This window comes from Cannabis sativa, chromosome X (assembly GCF_029168945.1).
Source record: "Cannabis sativa cultivar Pink pepper isolate KNU-18-1 chromosome X, ASM2916894v1, whole genome shotgun sequence".
NCBI lineage: Eukaryota > Viridiplantae > Streptophyta > Magnoliopsida > Rosales > Cannabaceae > Cannabis > Cannabis sativa.
In genome coordinates, this window is record NC_083610.1 from 49,482,338 (window position 1) to 49,504,371 (window position 22,034).

The following is a 22,034-nucleotide window of genomic DNA, read 5'->3' on the forward strand; positions in this document are numbered from 1 at the left end:
AAAAATATCACTTGATTGTGTAATGAGGTGGAATTCAACTTTTCTAATGCTTTATCCTACAAGACAGTATTTGAACGTGCAAGGCTGCGGGAGTTGCGTTTGAGGTGTGCCCCTTCAGAAATTGATTGGCAAAATGCTCAACAATTGTGTGATAAGTTAGAGTTGTTTCATGAAGTAACCGAATTAATTTCTGGAACAAAGTACCCTACCGCCAATATTTTTTTTCCAAAAATATGTGAAATTAAGACAAACATTGAATTATGGATGTTATCAGAGGTGCCTTTTATTAAGGACATGGCAACTCAAATGATGTCCAAGTTTCAGAAATATTGGCAAGAGATTCATGGGCTTATGTGTGTGGCGGTTGTTTTAGACCCGAGGTACAAGTTCATGTTGCTCGAATATTATTTCCCTGTAATTTATGGAGATGAGCAATATGTAACTGAAATTGCGAAGGTTCGTGAGCTTTGTTGCGAGCTACTAGAGGAGTACGGGTCTAAGTTTCCTCATTTGAGAGAAAGAAGGGTTCAAGAAGAAAATGTATCAACATCGTCTTCAACACGCCGATTGGATGCCCTTTCTAACTTTGACAGATTTGTTAGAGCTTCCTATCGAGTAGAGAATATGAAGTCTGAACTGGATTTATATTTAGAGGAGAACTTGATACCTAGGACTGAAGAGTCATTTGATATATGCAACTATTGGAAGGTGACGGGCCTCAAATACCCTTTGTTGAGTATGATTGCCAATGATGTATTTGCTGTGCCTGTTAGCACTGTTGCTTCGAAATCTACATTCAGTACTGGTGGTAGGCACGTGAGTTCACATCGATCGAGACTTCATCCTTCTACATTAGAAGCATTAGTATGTACACAAAATTGGTTGAAGACTGACAAAAAAGGTAGATATTATTTAACAATTGTAAATATATATTTATATACATTTTTTCATTTCTTAATTAGAATTAATATTTATTTTATTTTTTTTAACAGCAACAGTGAATGATGAAGATAATGATGTTGATCCAATAATGGTAATTAGTTAAGTTTTTGTAATTTATCAAATAAATTATTTATTTTTATTATTAATACTTTTTTCTGTTTTTATTTTTTTGCAGGAGCCTTACGTAGTTGATCTTGATGATTAGAAAGTACATTGTTCTTTTTAGTATATGAGTGAGGACATGGATGAGAACAAATTGTAGTGTTTAGTACTTATGGTTGCTAGTTATTATATTTGAGTTTATGGTTGGTAGTTATTATTGATGTATTAAACATTGTTAGGAACAAAAGTACAATCTCAAACTTTCCTCTATTATGCATAATTGAATCACTCATTTATTCATTATAACAAAAATTCAATTATTCATTGAAAACCTTACTTTCCAACCTTATCTATTATTAAAGTAAAATTGAAAAAAAAAAATTACCATCACACCCTTATAATTCTCTTCATTAAAAATAAATTGACTTACATAATTATTATAATATTGATTTTGAAACGTAATCAAACAACATAATATTTCTCCCATTACCCATGACTCAAAACAAGACAAAACCAAAGAAAAAAGAAATCCCTTTTAATAAAGCATGTCATATTGTAATAGTATAATAGTTATAACTAACCCCCTCCTAATAATAATAATAATTTTTAGAAAGAAAACAAAAAGAAAAGAGGGCAAATAATAATAATAATCAATGGTGGGTTTTGATGCATTATCTATTTTCTCATCAAATTTTCTCTCTCCCTAAAATAACATAATAAATAAAAAAGGTGTCTACAATGAATTGTCTCAATCACCACCAAAATTAAATACCATTCACTTTACCAAATGAAACAAAACAAAATAATAAGTATTCTTAATAAAAAAAAAAAAAACCGGGTCGGGCCTAACCCGGCTCGATTATCTCGGGCCGGGCTTGACCCGCTAGGCCAAAAGAAAAAGTCGGGCCGGGCCGGGCCGGGCCGGGTTTGTGGCGACTGATATTCCTACTCTTGACTAGCGAGTGATGAGTCAGCCAGGTAATGTTGACCGAATCCATGAAAGAACATCATCTACAACACATCTAGTTTCTCGTTAAAACAAACAACTAAACTAAAGTCCATCACTTTTAACTCTCAACTTTATTTGCGATGGCTAAAACTCACACCTCTCTTCTCTCCCTCTCTATCCTACTTATTATTCTTTTTACCTTCTTATTGACCCAGACCCAGACCCAACAACAACATTCCCATGTAGAAGAAGAAGAAGAAGAAGACGACCCCATTTCCCGCTTCCGAAACTACCTGCGAATCAACACAGCCCATCCATCCCCAGATTACTCCTCCGCCGTTTCCTACCTCCTTTCCCAGGCCAATTCCCTCGGCCTGCAATCCCGGACCTTCCACTTCTCCCTCAACAATCCTATCCTCCTCCTCACATGGCTCGGCTCCGACCCTTCTCTTCCTTCCATCCTCTTCAACTCTCACCTCGACTCCGTCCCCGCCGAGCCCTCCAAGTGGACCCACCCACCATTCTCCGCTGTCAAGACCCAGGACGGAAGAATCTTCGCCCGTGGAGCCCAGGACGATAAGTGCATCGGGATGCAGTACCTCGAGGCCATTCGCAATCTAAAGGCCAAGAATTTCCAACCCACTCGAACCCTACACTTGTCGTACGTCCCCAACGAGGAGGTCGGAGGGTTTGAGGGAATGGCCAAGTTCGCTGTCTCGCAGGAATTCAAGGATTTGAATTTGGGTTTTGCCATGGACGAAGGCCAGGCCAATCCGGGTGAGGAGTTTAGGGTTTTCTACGCGGATAGGTCGCCATGGGAGTTGGTGATCAAGGCTAAGGGAACGCCAGGGCACGGGTCGAGGATGTACGACAACAGCGCCATGGAAAATTTGATGAAGAGCGTGGATATTATAAGCCGGTTCAGGGAGAGCCAGTTCGATGTGGTCAAATCCGGTCGAGCTGCCAACTCGGAAGTTATTTCGGTTAATCCTGTTTATTTGAAATCTGGGATTCCTTCTCCGACTGTGAGTTCCATAATCATATATTTATATGTATATATGTCCATTTAAAGGCTTATAATATAGTTATATAACTTGAGAAAGTTAAAAAGATTTAGCAAAATTTTGTACAAATGAAAGTTTTTGTTGAGGTAATTCTGCTACAAAAGGAATAGGTCATGTCTTAAACCCCACTTTGAATTTTTTTTCTGAGGGAAATCCCCACTTTGAAGTTTTCCCTTTTTTTTTTTTGAGAGAAATTCCCACTTCAAAGTTTTAACAGTGTTTTAGGCTCATAGGTTATGTAAAAAGTCAAAGCTATCTTATTGCTTCAGCGAGAAAGAAATGATTAGAATTAGACTGTGGTGTTGACTGTTGAATAAGGTCAACACAATATAGTATGATAAGAAGTTTAAAACAGGGGTGTTTTACTAAATTTAACTCGTATAATAATGTTGTTGGTTATTGAAATTTGTATCTTGGATTTTTTGTTCAGGGATTTGTGATGAATATGCAACCTTCGGAGGCAGAAGCTGGGTTTGACCTCAGATTGCCTCCAACGGCAGATCCAGATCTTTTAAAGAAAAGAATTGCGGAGGAATGGGCGCCAGCTGTGAGGAACATGACCTACAAGGTGAATAAATGTCTTAGTGTGTCTACTGATTTGCATTACCATTAATGGATATCTTATGAAGTTTTTGTTTTTGATTCTTATTTGTTCTTTGCTTCATTTGTGTTTATAATCTTATCAATACAAACTTTGTTTCTTTTCGGGTGCTATTTTTGATCTTGCAATTGTGTCTATTATCTTTTGGTTCTTGAGTTATCTGTGCAAGGGTGTTAGTGTTAGAATTTGTATTACTCACCCACTTTTGACTTTCTAATTCGGACTACTTTGTAGCGAGTGAGGCAACATACATTAGTCGAGCCATTTCTACTAGATTCTATTTATACTGTTTTCAATATACAAAAAATATATCCCAGAACACGGATAGGTGGTTTGTGTCTTGTAAGTTTGCTGAACAAGTATATGGGCATCATGATTTTGATATTTATGTTGTAGCAAGTCTCTTTCAGGCTTGACTTGAAGGTATTACATTATTTTCATTGCTAGAAGCGGTAGATTAAGTGAGGAAGTGCTGATGAACTTTATATGCTTGTAGATTCTTGAGAAAGGGCCTCTTAGAGACTACCTCGGTCACCCATTATTGACATTGACTAATGATTCCAATCCATGGTGGTCTGTTTTTGAAGAATCTATTGCAGCAGTTGGAGGGAAACTTTCAAAGCCTGAAATATTGGCTTCAACTACAGATGCCCGATACCTTAGACAGTTGGGAATTCCAGTTGTTGGATTCTCACCAATGATGAATACTCCCATCTTGCTACATGATCATAATGAGGTTTGACAAATTCCCTATCTACTTTTCTATTTGTTTGCCGCTTTGTTCTTTTTTCATTCCTTGAACTTATTCTGCAGTTCTTGAAAGATACCGTCTATCTGAATGGTATAAAGGTATATGAATCGATATTTAGCACCTTGAGTTCTTTCCTGAAAGCATCTCAATAAGTAATCTTGTTATTCATTTGTGAGACGCTATGAACAACACACGTCAGTACAGGTAATTGTGTGAGTATCTTTTGTCTTGTTTCAAGCATTGTTTTATACTTTGTATTATTAATTTATATAGTTATTGTAGAGAATAGTGAATAGAATTGTGTGTTGTATTCTATAGAATAGTATATATTTATATACAAAGCTAAGAGACTAAATGAGAAACTACTAAATACAATTTACCCTAATATTTACAATTAATATTCTAACACTTCCCCTCAAGCTAGAGTATAGATGTTAATCTTGCCCAGCTTGTTACAAAGATAATTAACCTGCACTCAATTTAAAACTTTTGTAAAAATATCTTATAATTTTTCTCCGATCTTCACATATTTTGCGGAGATTAGACCTTTGTTGGATTTTCTCACAAAGTGACAATCAATCTCAATGTGCTTAGTTCGCTAGTGGAAAATGAGATTTTAGGCAATAGAAGTCTTAAACTTGAATTCAGGCAAAAGTTGATAACTCCATATTACCTTGCACACAGACTGTGCCATAGCTATATTCTGATTTAGCATTAGATCTAGACACAACATTTTGTTTTTTATTCTTCTAAGAGATCAAATTGCCCCAACAAAGATACAATATCCTGAAGTGGATCGTCTATCTAGCTTGGAGCTTGCCCAGTCTGCATAAGAGAAATACTCAATCTAGGTATGTCCTTGATTTTTGTAAATTATACCTCGTCCTGGTGCTCCTTTCAAGTAACATAAACTTTGTTCTAGTGCTGCCCAATGATGAATTGTTGGAGAAGACATAAACTGATTGATAACTCTAATTGGAAATGCAATATCTGGACGAGTTACAGTTAGATAATTTAACTTTCCAAGCAATTTACAATATTTTTCAGGATCTTCAAATAGTTTCCCATCACGTGTAAGATGCACAATTCGATTCATTGGAGCATTACAAAGTTTTGCTCTCAATTTTTCTATCTCAGTTAATAAATCAAGTACGTACTTCATTTGAGGCAGAAAAATACCTTATTTACTCTGAGTAACTTCAATATCCAAGAAATACTTGAGCTCCTCTAAATCTTTCGTGTGAAACTGGGTTTGAATAAAAGACTTAAGGAATGAGATACCTTCAGTATCATTTCTAGTAATAACGATATCATCAACATACATCACTAACAAAGCGATATCAACAGTTTATCTTTTTATAGAACACAGAATGATCTGACTTACCAAGGGCTTTCTTTCAATCCATATAAAGATTTGTGAAGACCACAAACTCGCCCTAACTCCCCCTGAGCAACAAACCTAGGAGGTTGCTCTATATACACTTATTCTCAAGATCTTCATAAAGAAAAGTATTTTTAATGTCAAGCTGATGCAAAGGCCAATGATGAGTAGCTGTCATAGAAATGAATAGTCGAATAGATGTGAGTTTAACAACAAGAGAAAAAGTATCACAATAGTCAACTCCATAAGTTTGAGTATAAATCCTTGGCAACAAGACGAGTCTTTAAGCGAGCAATTTTTCCATCTTGATTGAATTTAACTGTAGACACCCATTTGCACCCTATGACTCGTTTTCTTAAAGGTAAATTAACTAAGACCCAAGTATCATTTGCAATTAAAGCATTCATCTCTTCAATCATTGCAGCAAGCCAACCAAGACGAGACATTGCTTCACGAACAATTTTAAGAATAGTGATAGAATCGAGAGAAGCAATAGAAGAGCAAGAAGAAGAGGAGATATGATTATAAGAAATAGGAAAAATACATTGAGAAGAGGTGCAGTATCAACACAAGAAGTTTCATGAAACATGCAATTTAAAGTCATGTAAGATTAAAATTAAGAAGATGTGTATACTTTGGCATTATCACTTCTCAAAATACGAAAAAACATATTAAATTGATTTTGAATCTCAACATAAAAAGCACAAAATATAAAAAGTAACTCAAAACGATTTTTTATTAAATCCAACCAAGACGAGATATTGCTTCACAGACAATTTTAAGAATAGTGATAAAATCGAGAGAAGCAATAGAAGAGCTAGAAGAAAAGGAGATATGATTATAAGAAATAGGAAAAGTACATTGAGAAGAGGTGCAGTATCAATACAAGAAGTTTCATGAAACATGCCATTAGAAGTCATGTAAGATTAAAATTAAGAAGATGTGTATACTTTGGCGATATCACTTCTTAAAATACGAAAAAACATATTAAATTGATTTTGAATCTCAACATAAAAAACACAAAATATAAAAAACAACTCAGAACGATTTTTTATTAAATCCAACCAAGACGAGACATTGCTTCACGAACAATTTTAAAAATAGTGATAGAATCGAGAGAAGCAATATGAGAGCAAGAAGAAGAGGAGAGATGATTATAAGAAATAGGAAAAGTACATTAAGAAGATGTGCAGTATCAACACAAGAAGTTTCATGAAACATGCCATTAGAAGTCATGTAAAATTAAAATTAAGATGTGAATACTTTGGTATTATCACTTCTCAAAATACGAAAAAACATATTAAATTGATTTTGAATCTCAACATAAAAAGCACAAAATATAAAAAACAATTTAGAACGATTTTTTATTAAATATAAATGATTTTTACACGAAAATTATCTAACAAAATACCTGAGTCCAGGTTAAGACAAAATAGGATAAGGACCCAAAACATTAGAATGAATTAACTCAAAAAGAACACTAGCATGTTTATTGGCTCAAGGACTCAAACTAACACGATGATATTTGACAAACTGACATGACTCACAATCTAATAAAGACAACTTACTAAATTGGGGACAAATTTTTTTGAGCAAATGTAGGGATGGATGACTCAAACGGTAATGAGCCTCAAAAGCAGAAGTAACACCTAGACAAACAATAGAGGTTGGTGGAAGTGGGTCAAGAACATACAAGCCACTAGATTCATGTCCTTTACCAATAATCTTCTTCGTCATAAGATCTTGAAACAAATAATGATTGAGAAAGAATGAGAGGCAACAATTTAGATTACGAGTGAGTTGACTAACAAAAATCAAATTAAAGGACAAATCAGGTAAATGTAAAACTGATGACAAAGTAAGCATAAGTGTAGGAACAACAGTGCCAGATCCAAGAACAGAAGATGGTGATCCATCAGCTAAGGTAACAATAAAAGTTGTACCATGAGAATGAAAAGTGAAAAAGAGACTGGAATTACCTATCATATGATCTGTGGCACCAGAATTAATGACCCATTTTAAGAATTTGAAAAAAAGCATGCATTAAAGTTACATGAATCAGAAATCGCAGTGACAGGAGATGCAGATTTAAGTGTTTCTTGATACTTTGAGAACTTGACAAATTCATCAGTAGAAATAAAGACCGATTTGTTAGATGCATCACTAGTGCTTGCAATATTAGTAGTGTTGTTGATTTTTGAACTGTAACTTCCTACACTTAAACTTAGTGTAACCTAGTTTCTTACAATAGTTGCAAATGATGCTCTCAGGAATTTGGTGTTCGATTATCAGGTCCTTATGAATTACTTCCTTTGTATCCACGTGGAGTAGAGTTTTATTCTGGCGCAAAATTGTTACGACTCACCAAGATGCTATTAAGAGGAGCTAAAGAGGTAGTTTTTGTGCGAGGAAAACGAGTAAACACAACTTGTAAAGAGGAGATATTAGAACCAGAGAAAATTTGTGACTTTGCAAAGTTAAATTCAGATGAGAGTCCTGCAAGAAAACTCACAATAGCTATCTGTTCTCGTTGGCGCTGTTGAAACCTCACATTAGGACTAAATGGCAATGTTATATTCGAAAAAGGGCTACACTTTAAAAGTCGACACGTGTCCATTAGAATGAATATGAATCAATTATAAGTGATATATTTAATATTATTTATATAAATGCATATTAAACAACTCGTTATTATTAAATAAAAGTTAAATAAATAGTATTCAAAACTCGTTGGCTTATAGTCAAAAGTGAGACAAGAATAACAACTATTGATTTGAGATTAACGAGATATATGCATGTCTCGGACTATATAAACAAGAAGGGGATATTCATCCACCCGAGCAAGATGAATGTATCAACATGAACTGCCTCGTATTGCATAGCGAGAAGGTCACTCGTATTATGAAAACCATAAAGAGAATATATCGAGATGGAAATCTTCCCAACACTTAGTGTTTTTTCTTTTCAAGATTAATAAGAAAGATAACTCGAATCTGAGATGATATAAACTTCTACGTCAGTAATAACCATCTAAAGGAGAAAACTAAAGAACGGTTGGGTAGTTATTTAATATTATCCCACATGTAATTTAAATGAAACATGAGAATTGCCTACGTTTCATGAACAATTGTACTTGAATTAATCCCAAAAAAGATAATTGCCAACCTATATTCCTATAAATAGAGGCAGACTCCATGAGAAAAGAGACGACAAGTTTGATAAATAATCATTATTATTAAAAATCAGATATTATATTTTGTACTTTAAAAATATCCATAATAAGAAAGACTCGTGGAGTATGTAGATTTTAACTATAAAATCACGTAAAAATATCTGGAGTTATTATATCTTTTATTACTTATTAATTTCTACAGAATAGTTATTACTGAAAAACTATTTAATTTTGGTTATCTGCGTTAACAGTTTAGTGCTTTCATTGAGAGTCTTAGTGGTAAAACTTAGAAAAATTCTTCTTTACAAACAAAAATCTATCAATATTCAATGACAGATAACAATCGAAACGACGAAAATATCATTGAAAAAATCACACGTCGCCCTGGAAAAGATCCAATGGGATCTCAGAGACCCCATACCACTGGAACATCACGTTCAAGGAGAAATGATGGTGGTGGTGATCAAAATTCAAAAAGAAGAAATGGAGATGCCAATAATTTTACCAGATACGTGGCTAGAAGTGAAGATGCTTATGACCCAACTAGGTATGTACCATTGGTAGAGTTAGAGAATAGACAACTCCGACAACGCTTAGCCAAATCTAACCGACGAAACTCTAAGTTGGTAAGAGAGGCTACAACAGCTAGGGTGGCACAAGGAACAAATCCTCAGAATCAACCTGATCTTGCGGTAAGAAGACCACAAGGCTCTAGAACCAGGAGACAGGAAACAAACTAAGGAAATCTCCAAAATACCCAAGAAGAGCAACTTGATGGTACAAAGGATGTTCCAATGGATAATCAAACAAAAAATCAAGAGCAAAGGTGAGATGCTCCTTAAGGATCCCAAGGATTTACGAACCAAGGGAACGAACAAAATGATGTACCGGAAGCTTCTCGCAGGAATGAGGACGTGAGATAGACTCGACTTGGGAACCAGGGAATCCCTCGTGGCAACGAGAGAACTTGGAAGCCAACCCAGGACAAGTGAGCTACCTCCAAGACACCCTCAACTTCCTTCTCGATCAGAGAGAGGTTGCATACACGTATTTAAATAGAGGGCGTGTGTCTAACCTCTTTCGAAGGAGAAGACTGATACAAGATGAAGCAAGTTCTAGTTCAGGACACTCAAGGTCTCGAGGACATAGTCGATTGGGTAGACCAACGCGAGAGGGAGGGAAGTAGACCTTGACGTTATGCTGATCAAGAAAGCATGAGACGATAGTGTTGCTCATGCTTTCTTGATCAAAAAAGATCAGGATGGAGAACATGGAAAATTGCCTGGTTACGATTTGGATGAAGAAGCCGAGTCGTTTCATCCTGATATTTTGAATTCTGAATTTCCTCAGGGATTTAAAAACCCACATGTTTCGCAGTATGATGGGACGATTGATCCAGTCTCTCATTTGAACAACTTCATTATTATAATACGAGCCAACAATATCTCGAATAATCTGCGTTGCATCTTATTCCCGACCTCATTAACTGGAGACGCGAGCAGCTGGTTCGACAAGTTTTTTCATCATTTTATAACGTCTCGAATAATCTGCGTTGCATATTATGAATATAACTAGATTAAAATGTATATTCGTGACCAAGAACATACAAGTTTTGTGACAAACATGGGACTTTATTGTTATAAAGTCATGCCGTTTGGTTTTAAAAATGTTGGAGCAACGTATCAACGATTGGTGAATAGAATGTTTGAGAACCAGATCGGACGAAATATATGTCGATGATATGCTGATAAAGTCAATAAAAAGTAAAGATCACACTAAGGATCTCGCGAAATGCTTTTAGATACCTAAAAAGTATAATATGAAGCTTAATTCGAAGAAACACTCTTTTGGGGTTTTCTCAGGAAAATTTCTCGACTTTATAGTAAATGCGAGAGGAATTGAAGCCAATTTAGGAAACATCAAGGCCCTGATCGAGGTGCCCTCACCAACGAATCCGAAAGAAGTTCAAGCTTTGATAGAGAGAATGACAACACTAAACAGATTCGTCTCGAAGTCAATTGACAAATGCTTTCCGTTTTTTAATATATTGCGAGTCAATAAAAAATTTGAATGGACAGAAGAATGGGAGGAAGTTTTTAAAGGCATGAAGAAGCATTTATCAACGCCTCTAAATTTGGCCAAACCAATAACTGGAGAAATTTTATACCTTTATCTAGCTGTCTCGGAGCATGTCATTAGTGCAACCTTGTTGCGAGAAGAGGGAAAGCACTAGTAACCTGTTTACTATGTCAGTAAAAGGTAACTGGGACAGAATCGAAATATACCCCTCTTGAAAAACTTGCATTATATGCCTAATTCATGCATCTTGCAAATTACGACCATATTTCCAGGCACACCTAATTAAAGTCTTAAGAAATCAACCACTAAGACAAGTTCTATCAAAACTTAATGCTTCAGGAAGATTGATAAAGTGGTCAACTGAATTGTGTTAATTTTATGTAACCTACCACCCGAGAGCATCAATCAAAGGTCAAGTTTTGGTTGATTTTTTAGTTGAAGGTATAGACTCAGAAAAAGTCCTAGCTATTGAACACGAAGCAGAAATTTGGAAGTTATATGTAGATGGGACTTCAAATGAGAATGGCTCGGGAGTAGGAGTCATAATGATGTTGCTTGACAACTTCAAATTCTACTACCCGTTAAGATTCCAATTTGATACTTCAAACAGCGAGGCAGGATATGAGGCCTTGTTAGTAGGTTTGAGAATAACTTAGGCGTTAAAAGTTAGGAATCTTATATACTTTAGCAGCTCACAACTAATTGCAAATCAAGTCTTGGGAGAATACCAAGCAAATGGATTAAAAATGACAAAATATTTAAAAAAATGTTTGGAAGAACTTGGAAAAATTTGATTATTTTAAAAATAAACAAATCCCAAGAGAAGAAAGCTCTAATGCCGATGCATTGGCAAAACTAGCATCCCAATATGATCTCTACAAGCTGAATATGGTATCGGTTGAAGTCTTGAGCGATCCAAGTATATGTGAAGAGAAAGAAATCGAGATGATACATACTTCACAAACATGGATGACACTTATAGTCAAGTATCTACTCAACGGAGAACTTCCTGCAGACAAAATCTAAGCACGCAGACTTTTGAATTCAATACATCACTAAACAATAGTCGATGGCAAATTATACAGGAGTGGTTATTCCATGCCTCTCTTGCGTTGTGTGTTACCAGCAAAAGCCAATGAAATAATTAAAGAAATTCATGAAGACTTCTATGGAGACCATGCAGGTTGGCAAAACCTATCCAAGAAAATCATTTGTCAAGGATACTACTAGCCAACAATTGACAAAGACACTCATGAATTTGTTAAGAAATGCGACAAATGCCAGAGGTTTCACATATACCTTGCGTACCATCAACATAGTTGAGAATGATAATCTCACCATAACCATTTGCAATATAAGACATTAATCTGATTAGGGCATTACCCACAAGGCGAGGAGGAGCAAAATACGCAGTGGTGGCACTCGACTTCTTCACAAAGTGGACAGAGACTGAACCTCTAGTTTCCATAACTTGCAAAAAAATTCTCGATTTTGTTATCAAGAACATCATTTTGTAGATTTGGACTACCAGTCAAAATAGTATCTGATAACGGAACTCAGACGGTGAGTTGTTCACTGAGTTCTGTGAAAGGAATAAGATTATTTAAAGCTTCTCATCAGTATCGAGACCTCAAGCAAACAGTCAAGTAGAAGCTGTTAATAAAACCTTGAAAGATACTATAAAGAAGAAGTTGGACACTGCTAAAGGAAGATGGGTAGACGAGCTACCACAGGTGCTTTGGGCCCATAGAACAACAGAGAAAACAATGACGGGACACACTCCATTCTCATTGGCATTCAGATTGGAAGCAATGTTACTAGTAGAAGTTAACATTGTGACCCATAGGCGTGAATTATATAATTAAGAAGAAAACTAAGAACTTATGAATTTGTCCTTAGACTTACTTGAAGAAAAATGTAATGAGTCACAAATAATCAATATAGCTTATCAACACCGAATCACGATATATTTTAATAAAAGAGTCCGAAAAAGATTTTTTAAAGTTGGAGATTGGTGTTAAGACATGTATTTGCAAATACGCGAGATCCGTCTGCTGGAGTGTTTAACTCAAACTGGGAAGGTCCTTATGTTATTAAGCGGTCGTGGGAACCGGGGTTTACAATATGCTTTGCTTAATGACTCTAGAATAGTGAATAGTTGCGACCTTATTATCAGTATATTCAAAATGTAAATGATTTATTTATCTCTGTAATAGTTAAAATACTTATTATGAATAAAATTAGAATTTGTTCAAGTAATTACAAAGTTTACTTTCTTTAAAATTACTTAGGGGCTTACATATGTGTATAATAACTGGAATCCACCTAGAAATATATACTATATTGCGAACTTAAAATATTATTAAAAATTTTTAAAGAAAGAAAATGATAATTGATTAAAATTGTCTATTGACAATATAAAGTCAAGAGATTGAAAAAACTTTTTCTTCAGGAAAAAAAAAAAATCAAAATAACAGTTGTAAGTGAGATTAACTCATAAAATAACAAAAAACTATATGCGAGTTGAATACTTAACGATTTTCATTGTTCTGGCATGTATTATAAACGAGGCACAAGAGTGAGTGCCTTGAAAATAAATACTTAAGCTAAAAATATGAATAGAAGATTTAATTATTCATATGAACAATCAAAAAGATATTTAAAATAATTCTAAAAGTGAAATATTCAAAATATTTTAAGTTTGCTCTAAAAAATGATGATAATGATGTGTGTGTAGCAGATCATCAACTGCTCGCATATAACAAGGCAGATTAGAACTGCTCGCATATAATAAGGCAGATTAAAAATTGCTCCTGAAAGACATGGTTGATTATTAACTCCTATTATACATCAAAGAAAAAGACAATAGAGATGTATTTAACCCAAAGTATCTAGATTAAATTGAGATATACATGTTTAGATTGTGAGATAAAACACAATAAATAAATATATTTAGCTCAAACACAAGATACGAGGCATAAAAAGTTAAAATATATAAATAAGCAAAGTTGGCCATCCAACAATGCAAAAGTTTTTACTAAATGTCACTAGGGGCAACCATTGTCTCGGCCAAATGGCCATTTTTCTAAAATAAAATAAAATTAAATAATAATAATAACCAAGTCTACATGGTAGGAGACTTGGATAATTCTTCTTTTTCCTCTTCTTCTTCGACATCCAATGCTTCATCTTTCTTAGTTTGCTCGCAATAAGCCAGCATCTCTGCATCATCACTTTCCAGGAAGCTTAAATCCATATTGGGATTAACCAGCCAAGCGCTATCGATAGAACATTTTACAACTATATTGCATCTATTTTTAACATTGGCTTCAGCGCCTTCAAACTTTTTATTGTCTTCATTAAGTTTCTCTAGAACCTTTTTGTGGGCTTCTTGGTGATTCTTGGCTTCTTTTTGAGATTTTTCAAGCTCAGCCTTGAGGTGTCTCTTCTCCTCCTCGACATCCTTTGTCAAATAAATGTTCTCCTTTTGGGCATCAGCCACTGCTACGCAATAACCTTGCATTGTTCGATGGATTTGCGAAGTTCAAATTCCAACTGTTTAATTTTTTGAAGGTCTCTTTGATGTGCCAAGTGAGACATCAAAGACGCCTACAATGAAGATAAAGTTAGAAGAAGAATAGGTAAGAAAGAACACTTTATGAGATAATAAATAAAAAAACAGGGATTAACCGAGATATTGAGATTCAAGCTCCTCTCAGACAGTTCATGGAAGCTACCATTGTTGATCGAATCCCAATCACTCGATTGGAAGGATTTGTAATGACGCCAACAAGGGGTGGCATATTGCGAGCAGGCCTGCGAGGCAATGATCCTTGCATCTCGTGGCAAGGGGCAGGAGGGCTCCAAAAAGACCATCTCGGGTTCTAAACCCGAGAATTTGATCTGGTGAACTGATCTTAAGACATGTTCATCAATGCCCTCATTAGTTGGGAATGGGGAGTGAACTTGGTCATTGGCTGGCTCGATAATTATTTGGTTTGAGGCACCCTTTTTGTTTGCCGTGGTTTTCCTCTCTCTTCACGGGTTTTCGATTTGCTCTCGACGAAGTCTCAGATGCAACAATCCTTTTCTTTCCCTTTTTTCCCGAGGTGTTAACAAGACTCTCAAAGTCCATATCAACGAGGTAAAAAAGAATAGTTAGCACTGGTAACAAAATAAATAAGGGAAATGTAGAGAGGTAATCTCCCACTCAAGAAAATTACTATAATCATCATCTGATGACGAAGAACTATAGTAATTATTAAACTCTCTAGAGCCAGTGATCATGTATATGTCATAAGGATTTATTGGAGACGTATCCCAATCAGAGTCCAGATGGCTCGCTCTATCCAAGTTGGTACCGTATTGTTCGACAATTTTAAAGTAGGAACTATTACAACTTAATTGGACATGATACTAGGGATACCAACTGTCAAACCTATGAGCTATGTAATCTACACATAAACGATCCCAAATATAGAAGTTATACTGGCTATCCTTAAACTTAACTAGCGAGGTACGCTCAGCCTTAAGTGCAATAGGAGACCATCCACAATTATTACCTCTGGACACTTCAGCTTCCCTAGGGGATACTTTCTTCAAGAAATGGATGCGAGCCACGTAGTCCTTATCTTTCTCGTCAGCAGGAACTGGACTTGCTGCCACTTAGAATACTTTGGATTCTTATAGTCGCAGGTGGATTGTTTGCTGTTGAGAAGATTACAGATCTTCAGATTGATCTCGTTCAGTAAAAAAATCAGCTGATCGCAATCCAAACGGAAGACCTTAAAAAGTTATGCCATTCTACCATCTCAGGAGTTGGAATTGGCCTTTTCGTGATCGCTGTCAATACAATAAGTAAAATAAATAAATGCCTTCAATTTATAAATTAAAAACTCAAAACCAAGCTTTTGAGAAAAGGTAATACTTATGTATAATGCGAAATGTCGTGTTGATGGGGGAGAGACCAGATGTCCAGAAGAATTCGTCCTTGAATTCAGTTTTATTAGGCAACCTCACAATGATCCTTCGATCATTCGTGTGGGTCCCGAGGTAGTAAAAACCACTTGATCCTCGCTTCCTTCAGGGAACGGCCTTTATAGAGTAAAACTACAAAATTTAAAAGGGGAGTTGGACACTCCCATCCCATAATTTGGTACAAGTCCTTTAAACAGGCCAGGATTCTATAAGAACTCGGAATTAACTAAAAAGGAGCAATTATGAGATAATTACAGAAATCCTTGTAGTACTCTCTCAGAGGGAGTATTACTCCAGTTCTGATGTGCTCGAGGCTCTAAGAGCCTATTCCAGACGAGCCACTAGTACTAGCACCACCACACTCTTCTCGAATTACTCTTTCAGGGAGAAATTAACTAAATTCCCCTGGGGCGACGAACCTAACTCGACATCCTTTCTCATATTTGATGCCATAAGCTTTTAATATATTACAAACATAGGAAGCAATGGATCTGACCCTAGATTCAATAAGTTTTGCCTCGAATGTAACTGTTGGATTTTGATGAGTCTTTGATTTTCGAGCTTGAGTGGTCATGATTTCGAAATTTAAGTCACCCAGTGAAAAAGCAACAGTGACTCGAGGTGAAAATAAAGGTCTCGCTAGAGGAATAGAAGATAAAGTTTGAGTTTCAGGCCAAGCTACATCTCGAAGAAAATGACGTTTACCCTCGATTATTTCTTGCAAAAATCGCTTATATCGACTTGAAATCTCATATTGATTGGTTTTTATTAGATGATCCTTAATTTTGGCATCGTTTATCCCAATTTTAGATTCAGGAACGTAAGTTTTGGATTCAAATGGAAGGGCTAGATTTTCAGGACATATAGTTTCAAGGAATTTTGGGATTGTAGTTTCAGAAATAAATTGGGTCATACTTGCAGACTTGTATAATCCCAATTTCTGGAAAAGATAAATTCAACTTAACCCAGAAATTTAAGAGCCTAATAACCTAGAAATTTTACTTAATCCTAAAATTTTCCAAACTAATAGAATAAAAATTACCTAAAAGAGAAATAACCAAACAACGTAGATAAAGAAAACAATCAATCACGAAAATTAGACTGCAAATATTAAAAAGAAAGGTATAAAGAAAGAGGAGATGAACCATTTATTGTTTCGTTGTAAGTTTCTGGGTAATGAAGAACTTTGCGATTGAGAGTTCAATGGCTACAACAATGCGTTTTGAAATTCTCTGAGAATGGAAATGTAATCTGATGAGATGCGCAAGAAAAAAGTTAAGGACAGTGAGGGCATGCAAAGAGAAAGAGAAGAAAATCGAAGGATACAGAGGAAATTTGAAAGCTTAAAATTCAAAAATGGTGAAATAGAGTAATGTTCTTGTCTTTTATACCATATTGTAAAACACCGTTAGATCAAAAGAGGATTGATCTAACGGATGGGAATCCTGCAAATTTGAAAAGTCGGGACATTTAATGCTAATGATGTGCCTCGAAGTTTTGAACCGCCAAAAAACCAAGGCATGCATCTTTTCAAAATTGAGTTAAGACGAAAATACCTTGGCAATCATTTAAAAACTTCTTTTTTTAATCAAAAAGTACTTTTAAGGGGCAATTATTACACCCGAAAATTGGCTACACTTCAAAAGTCGAGACGTGTCCACTAGAAAGAATATGAATCAATTATAAGTAATCTATTCAATATTATTTATATAAATGCATATTTAATAACTCTTTATTATTAAATAAAGGTTAAATAGATAATATTCAAAACTCTTTGGCTTATAGTCAAAAGCGAGACAAGAATAACAACTATTGATTCGAGATTAACGAGACATATGTATGCCTCGGAATATATAAACAAGAAGTGGATATTCATCCACCCGAGCAAGATGAATGTATTAACATGAACTGCCTCGTATTGCATATAGTGAGAAGGCACCTCGCATTACGAAAACCACAAAGAGAACATATCGAGATGGAAACCTTCTCAACACTTAGCGTTTTTTCTTATCAAGATGGATAAGGAAGATAACTCGAATCAGAGACCTTCCACGTCAGCAATAACCATCTAATATAAAACTAAAAAATGACTGGTCAGTTATTTAGTATTATCCCACATGTAATTTAAATGAAACGTGAGGATTGTCCACGTTTCATGAACAGTTATCCATGAATCAATCTCAAAAAAGATAACTACCAACCTATATTCCTATAAATAGGGGCATACTCCATGAAAAAAAGGGACAACAAATTTGATAGAGAACCATTATTATTAATAGTCAGATATTGTATTCTGTACTCTAAAAATATTTCTAATAAAAGCTAGTGGAGTATGTAGATTTTAACTGCAAAATCACGTAAAAATATTTAGAGTTATTATATCTTTTATCACTTATTAATTTATGTATAATATTTATTACTGAAAGACTATTTAATTTTGGTTAATGAAAATTTGTGTTAACAAGCAATAACACATTAAGCTCCTCATATATTTTTTTAAATGCCATAAAGTAAACCATAAGAGAATGATATTGTTTCTCCACACAATGAAAGGCTTTGCAAATATTATATATGCGAGATGTTTTTGTCATTTTACAAAAACTCTACTCTAAGTAATCCATTAGCTCTTTAACCAATTCACAATGATTAATCAAACTAATTACCTCATTATCAATAGAATTTTGAAATTGAAGGAACAAGCGGGCATCCCCAGGGAGCAATATTTTTCTTGAATTGTCTATTTCTTTGGGAGGATCGTCAGTCAAGTGATCTTTGTCAATACTCTTCAGATACAATCGAATCGTTTTGTTCCATTCTAAATAATTCAAATCAATCAATTTATGGTCTGTGATTTTAGACATTACGAGAACCACATCAAAAACAACCACTGATTCCAAATTTGATTTTATCTCTGCCATAATCTTGAAAGCAAAAACAAGTGAAAGAGAAAAAAAAGAAACCAAACACCATAGAATGAACACCCAAACACGAAGAAGACAAAAGTATCAAACCACAAAATGACAAGAACTGCTGGAGACCGATGCAAAGAGGTCAGGGAAGGGGTGGGAGCTTGATGGACGATGACCGTCACCATAAAAGAGGCCAGATGCACCCTCACGCTCCGACGCGTGAGAGTTGGGGCGACGGAGATGGGCGGCTCGTGGGGCCCATGCGCGGTGATACTGGCCGCCAAACTTTGGGATTTTGCAGATTGGTGGCTAGGCAATCTGTCTATATGGGCGGTGAGAAAGAACTTGCACTGTAACTAGGGTTTCCAAAAAAATAACCTTAAACTTAAAACCCTAATCTTATTTTTTTATGAACTCTAATTTCGAATTTTGAATTTAGAATCACAATTTTAAGTATGACTCTGATACCATGTAAATAATGGTGAATAGAATTGTGTGTTGTATTCCATAAAATAGTATACAAAGCTAAGAGACTAAATGGGAAACTACTAAATACATGTTATAAAGGGAGTACTAGATTGATTTCTTCTCACTGTAACAGCATGTTTGATTTGATGTAATGAGGAATTATAATGGAACCATTACATTATTTGCTTTAACTTTTAAAACTTTGTAATGACCATTACATCATGTATTGTATTATAAAATCAATGTAAAGATGATTACATTGTTAGAAATTATTTTTTTTGTCATTTTTTTACTTTTATTTAAATTTTAAATATTAAAAATAATAAAACTAAGAATATTTTTGTTAATATATTTTATTTGATTACAATGTTCATTAGAGTTAAACGAAACATCATAATATCATTCTCATTATAATTGTTATTCTATTATATTATCATCCATTATACTATCGCTATTTTTATTACATTATATTACATCAAAGCAAACATCACTTAAATTGTATCCTTCTTATGCTTTGCAGTTTTTCTCGTCTTCGAGGGAAGAATGAACTTATGCCAATAATCTTATCATAGCAATAGCAACATGTATTTATGATTGGTACGAAAACTCAATTTCCTGTAATAAGTAGTTCTTTTGTGCAGATGAATGTACTATTACAATAATAATGTCTGCTTCAAATTACGATTCTTAATAAAAACTACTAATTAAAACTATTTTGTTGATGAAATTCGCCAATTTGGAGAGGAGTATAGGTTACTTTGTAATGCAAGTTGCATTTTTCTTACCTTGATTAAAATGAAAGTAAAATGAACTTGAATAATCACATTGATTTTTTTTTGTTTAATTTTTCTTTTGAGGTAAAAAACAACACTACCTGTTTTATTAAATAGAGAAATGTTATAAGGAGTAAATTGGAGACTGAAATGTTTACCCAAAACTATAAAATATAAACAACATTTTCCTAATAAAAAACTATAAAAAATTTTACATGGCGTGTGTGTTTGGTTCGAAAGCTAGCTAGATTTCTAGATTTAGATCCTCCTTCAATCCAAGATTGCGATGGAGATCACGATCCTGGTGAGGATGTTGGTGATAATAGTCAAGATTCGATATCGAAGGCTATTCAAGCTAGGATATTATTAGTGTAGATATGGCGGTGAATAAGGAAGTTACTGGTTCTAGTTTGAAGGAACCTTGTGCGACTCCTTTATCCTAGATTGAAGAGGTTGAACATGGAGACTACCAGACTAATTTGCAACAAAATTGGAAGCAATTTATAGCAGGTAAGCATTTGAATATAGATGCTAAAATGTTGTACACAACTCTGATCATTAAAGATGGGAAGAAAATAGCTCAAGTTGATGAGAGTAAGTCAAAATTTAAGTAGCAAATTTCAATTTTGCTGTCAGGGGCTAATCCCTCTATTGCTATTTTTGAGGGATTCCTCAAGTGTGTCTTGGGAACTTAGGGATTTCACAAATTGTTTGGAGGAATGGGGAATTTACAATTGTGAAGTTCAATGATGATGCGACTAGACATCATATGCTTGAGAATGGTGTGATTCAGTTTGATCGAAAACATGTCATAGTCCCGCCATGGACTACTGATTTGGATGTGATTCATTTGGTTAAATTAATGCCATTATGGATTTGATTAGATGATCTAGGACTGCATTATTAGGGCAATAAGTGCTTGAATTCTCTTGTGAGTACAATAGGCAAACCGCTTATGGTTAATTAGGTCACTAAGGAGAGATTAATGGTTAAATTTTCTAGAGTGCTTGGGAAATGAATATTACAGATACTCCTCCAATAATTATTCATTTTCTTAATGAACATGGACAACTTGTTGAGCAGGGAGTGGACTATGAGTGGTTACCAATTAAGTGCAAATCCTGCAACGGGTTTGGACATGGTGCAATAGACTCTAGGAAAGGTGAAAAGCTATATATTATTGATGTGAATACAGGGGACAAGCTTTAGGCTGATAGCTTGAATATTCCTAATGCTGAACAAGGAGGGGATCCTTCTAAAGTTGTAGCTCGAATTAAGACTGGACTGAGAAAGGGAAAGAGACTGACCAGTGGCAAACCTTAAAAAGAATTGAGCACAAAAAGACAAGACTAGAGAGCTTATCTTGACCCAAGGAATAAGGCAGAGATTGAACATAATACTAAGAATACGGTTGAGACTTTACAACAATAGCTTGGTGGGGATAAAGCTGGTAATTCTCTCTCCATTTTTTGATATGGAAAGTTGTAATATTCTAAGTTGGAATGTTAGAGTTTCGAATAGTAGTAATAAACAAGAAGCTGGATTGGATTTGTGTAGAATAAGGAATATTGGGGTTGGTGCCTTACCAGAAATTAAAATTAAATGAAATAAAATAGGGTAAATGATTTCAACTAGATTTCTTAGTTGGAATCACTACTCTAGTCCAACTATAGAAGGAAGAATAATTCTTATATGGAGGAAAACCTTTGTGATAGTGATTGTTTTGGCTAAATCTTCTCAATATGTGCACTGTTATGTTAAAATGGTTAGTCACAATGAAGCTGACTGTGTTACTTTTGTCTATGGCTCGAATTCTCTTGTTGAGAGGAAGATTCTTTGGGATGATTTAACTAAGCTTAAGTTCCC

At 34.9% G+C, this 22,034-nt stretch overlaps 2 protein-coding genes across 7 annotated transcripts; both read left to right on the forward strand.

Moving 5' to 3' along the window:
* The first annotated feature begins 294 nt into the window (after positions 1-294).
* LOC133032256 (zinc finger BED domain-containing protein RICESLEEPER 2-like) lies at positions 295-1,393 on the forward strand. The gene is made up of 2 exons (XM_061106136.1): positions 295-901; positions 993-1,393. The coding sequence occupies exons 1-2, from the start codon at positions 295-297 to the stop codon at positions 1,043-1,045; spliced, it is 660 nt and encodes a 219-aa protein (XP_060962119.1). The 3' UTR covers positions 1,046-1,393.
* A 402-nt stretch (positions 1,394-1,795) lies between these two features.
* Positions 1,796-20,108, forward strand: LOC115697073 (uncharacterized). Of its 6 annotated transcripts, none has more exons than XR_009685371.1 (5): positions 1,796-3,018; positions 3,488-3,625; positions 4,155-4,394; positions 4,472-4,621; positions 19,916-20,108. XR_009685371.1 is itself a non-coding variant. In XM_061107196.1 (4 exons), exons 1-4 carry the CDS (start codon positions 2,134-2,136, stop codon positions 4,559-4,561), a joined length of 1,353 nt encoding a protein of 450 aa, XP_060963179.1. In that variant the 5' UTR covers positions 1,796-2,133; the 3' UTR covers positions 4,562-4,815. The 6 variants fall into 6 exon arrangements, 2 of the variants coding, with proteins under 2 accessions (XP_060963179.1, XP_030479869.1); XR_009685370.1 differs by having other exon boundaries at positions 4,472-4,613; XR_009685373.1 differs by lacking the exon at positions 19,916-20,108 and adding an exon at positions 8,061-8,933.
* Positions 20,109-22,034: the final 1,926 nt, after the last annotated feature.

Excerpts from the sequence above, each read along its gene's own strand:
- LOC133032256 (XM_061106136.1), top strand. The coding sequence starts at position 295 with ATGGCAACTCAAATGATGTCCAAGTTTCAGAAATATTGGCAAGAGATT. Across the intron at positions 902-992 it reads GTTGAAGACTGACAAAAAAG|CAACAGTGAATGATGAAGAT; the intron begins GTAGATATTATT and ends TTTTTTTAACAG.
- LOC115697073 (XM_061107196.1), top strand. The coding sequence starts at position 2,134 with ATGGCTAAAACTCACACCTCTCTTCTCTCCCTCTCTATCCTACTTATT. Across the intron at positions 3,626-4,154 it reads TGAGGAACATGACCTACAAG|ATTCTTGAGAAAGGGCCTCT; the intron begins GTGAATAAATGT and ends ATATGCTTGTAG. Across the intron at positions 4,395-4,471 it reads TGCTACATGATCATAATGAG|TTCTTGAAAGATACCGTCTA; the intron begins GTTTGACAAATT and ends CTTATTCTGCAG.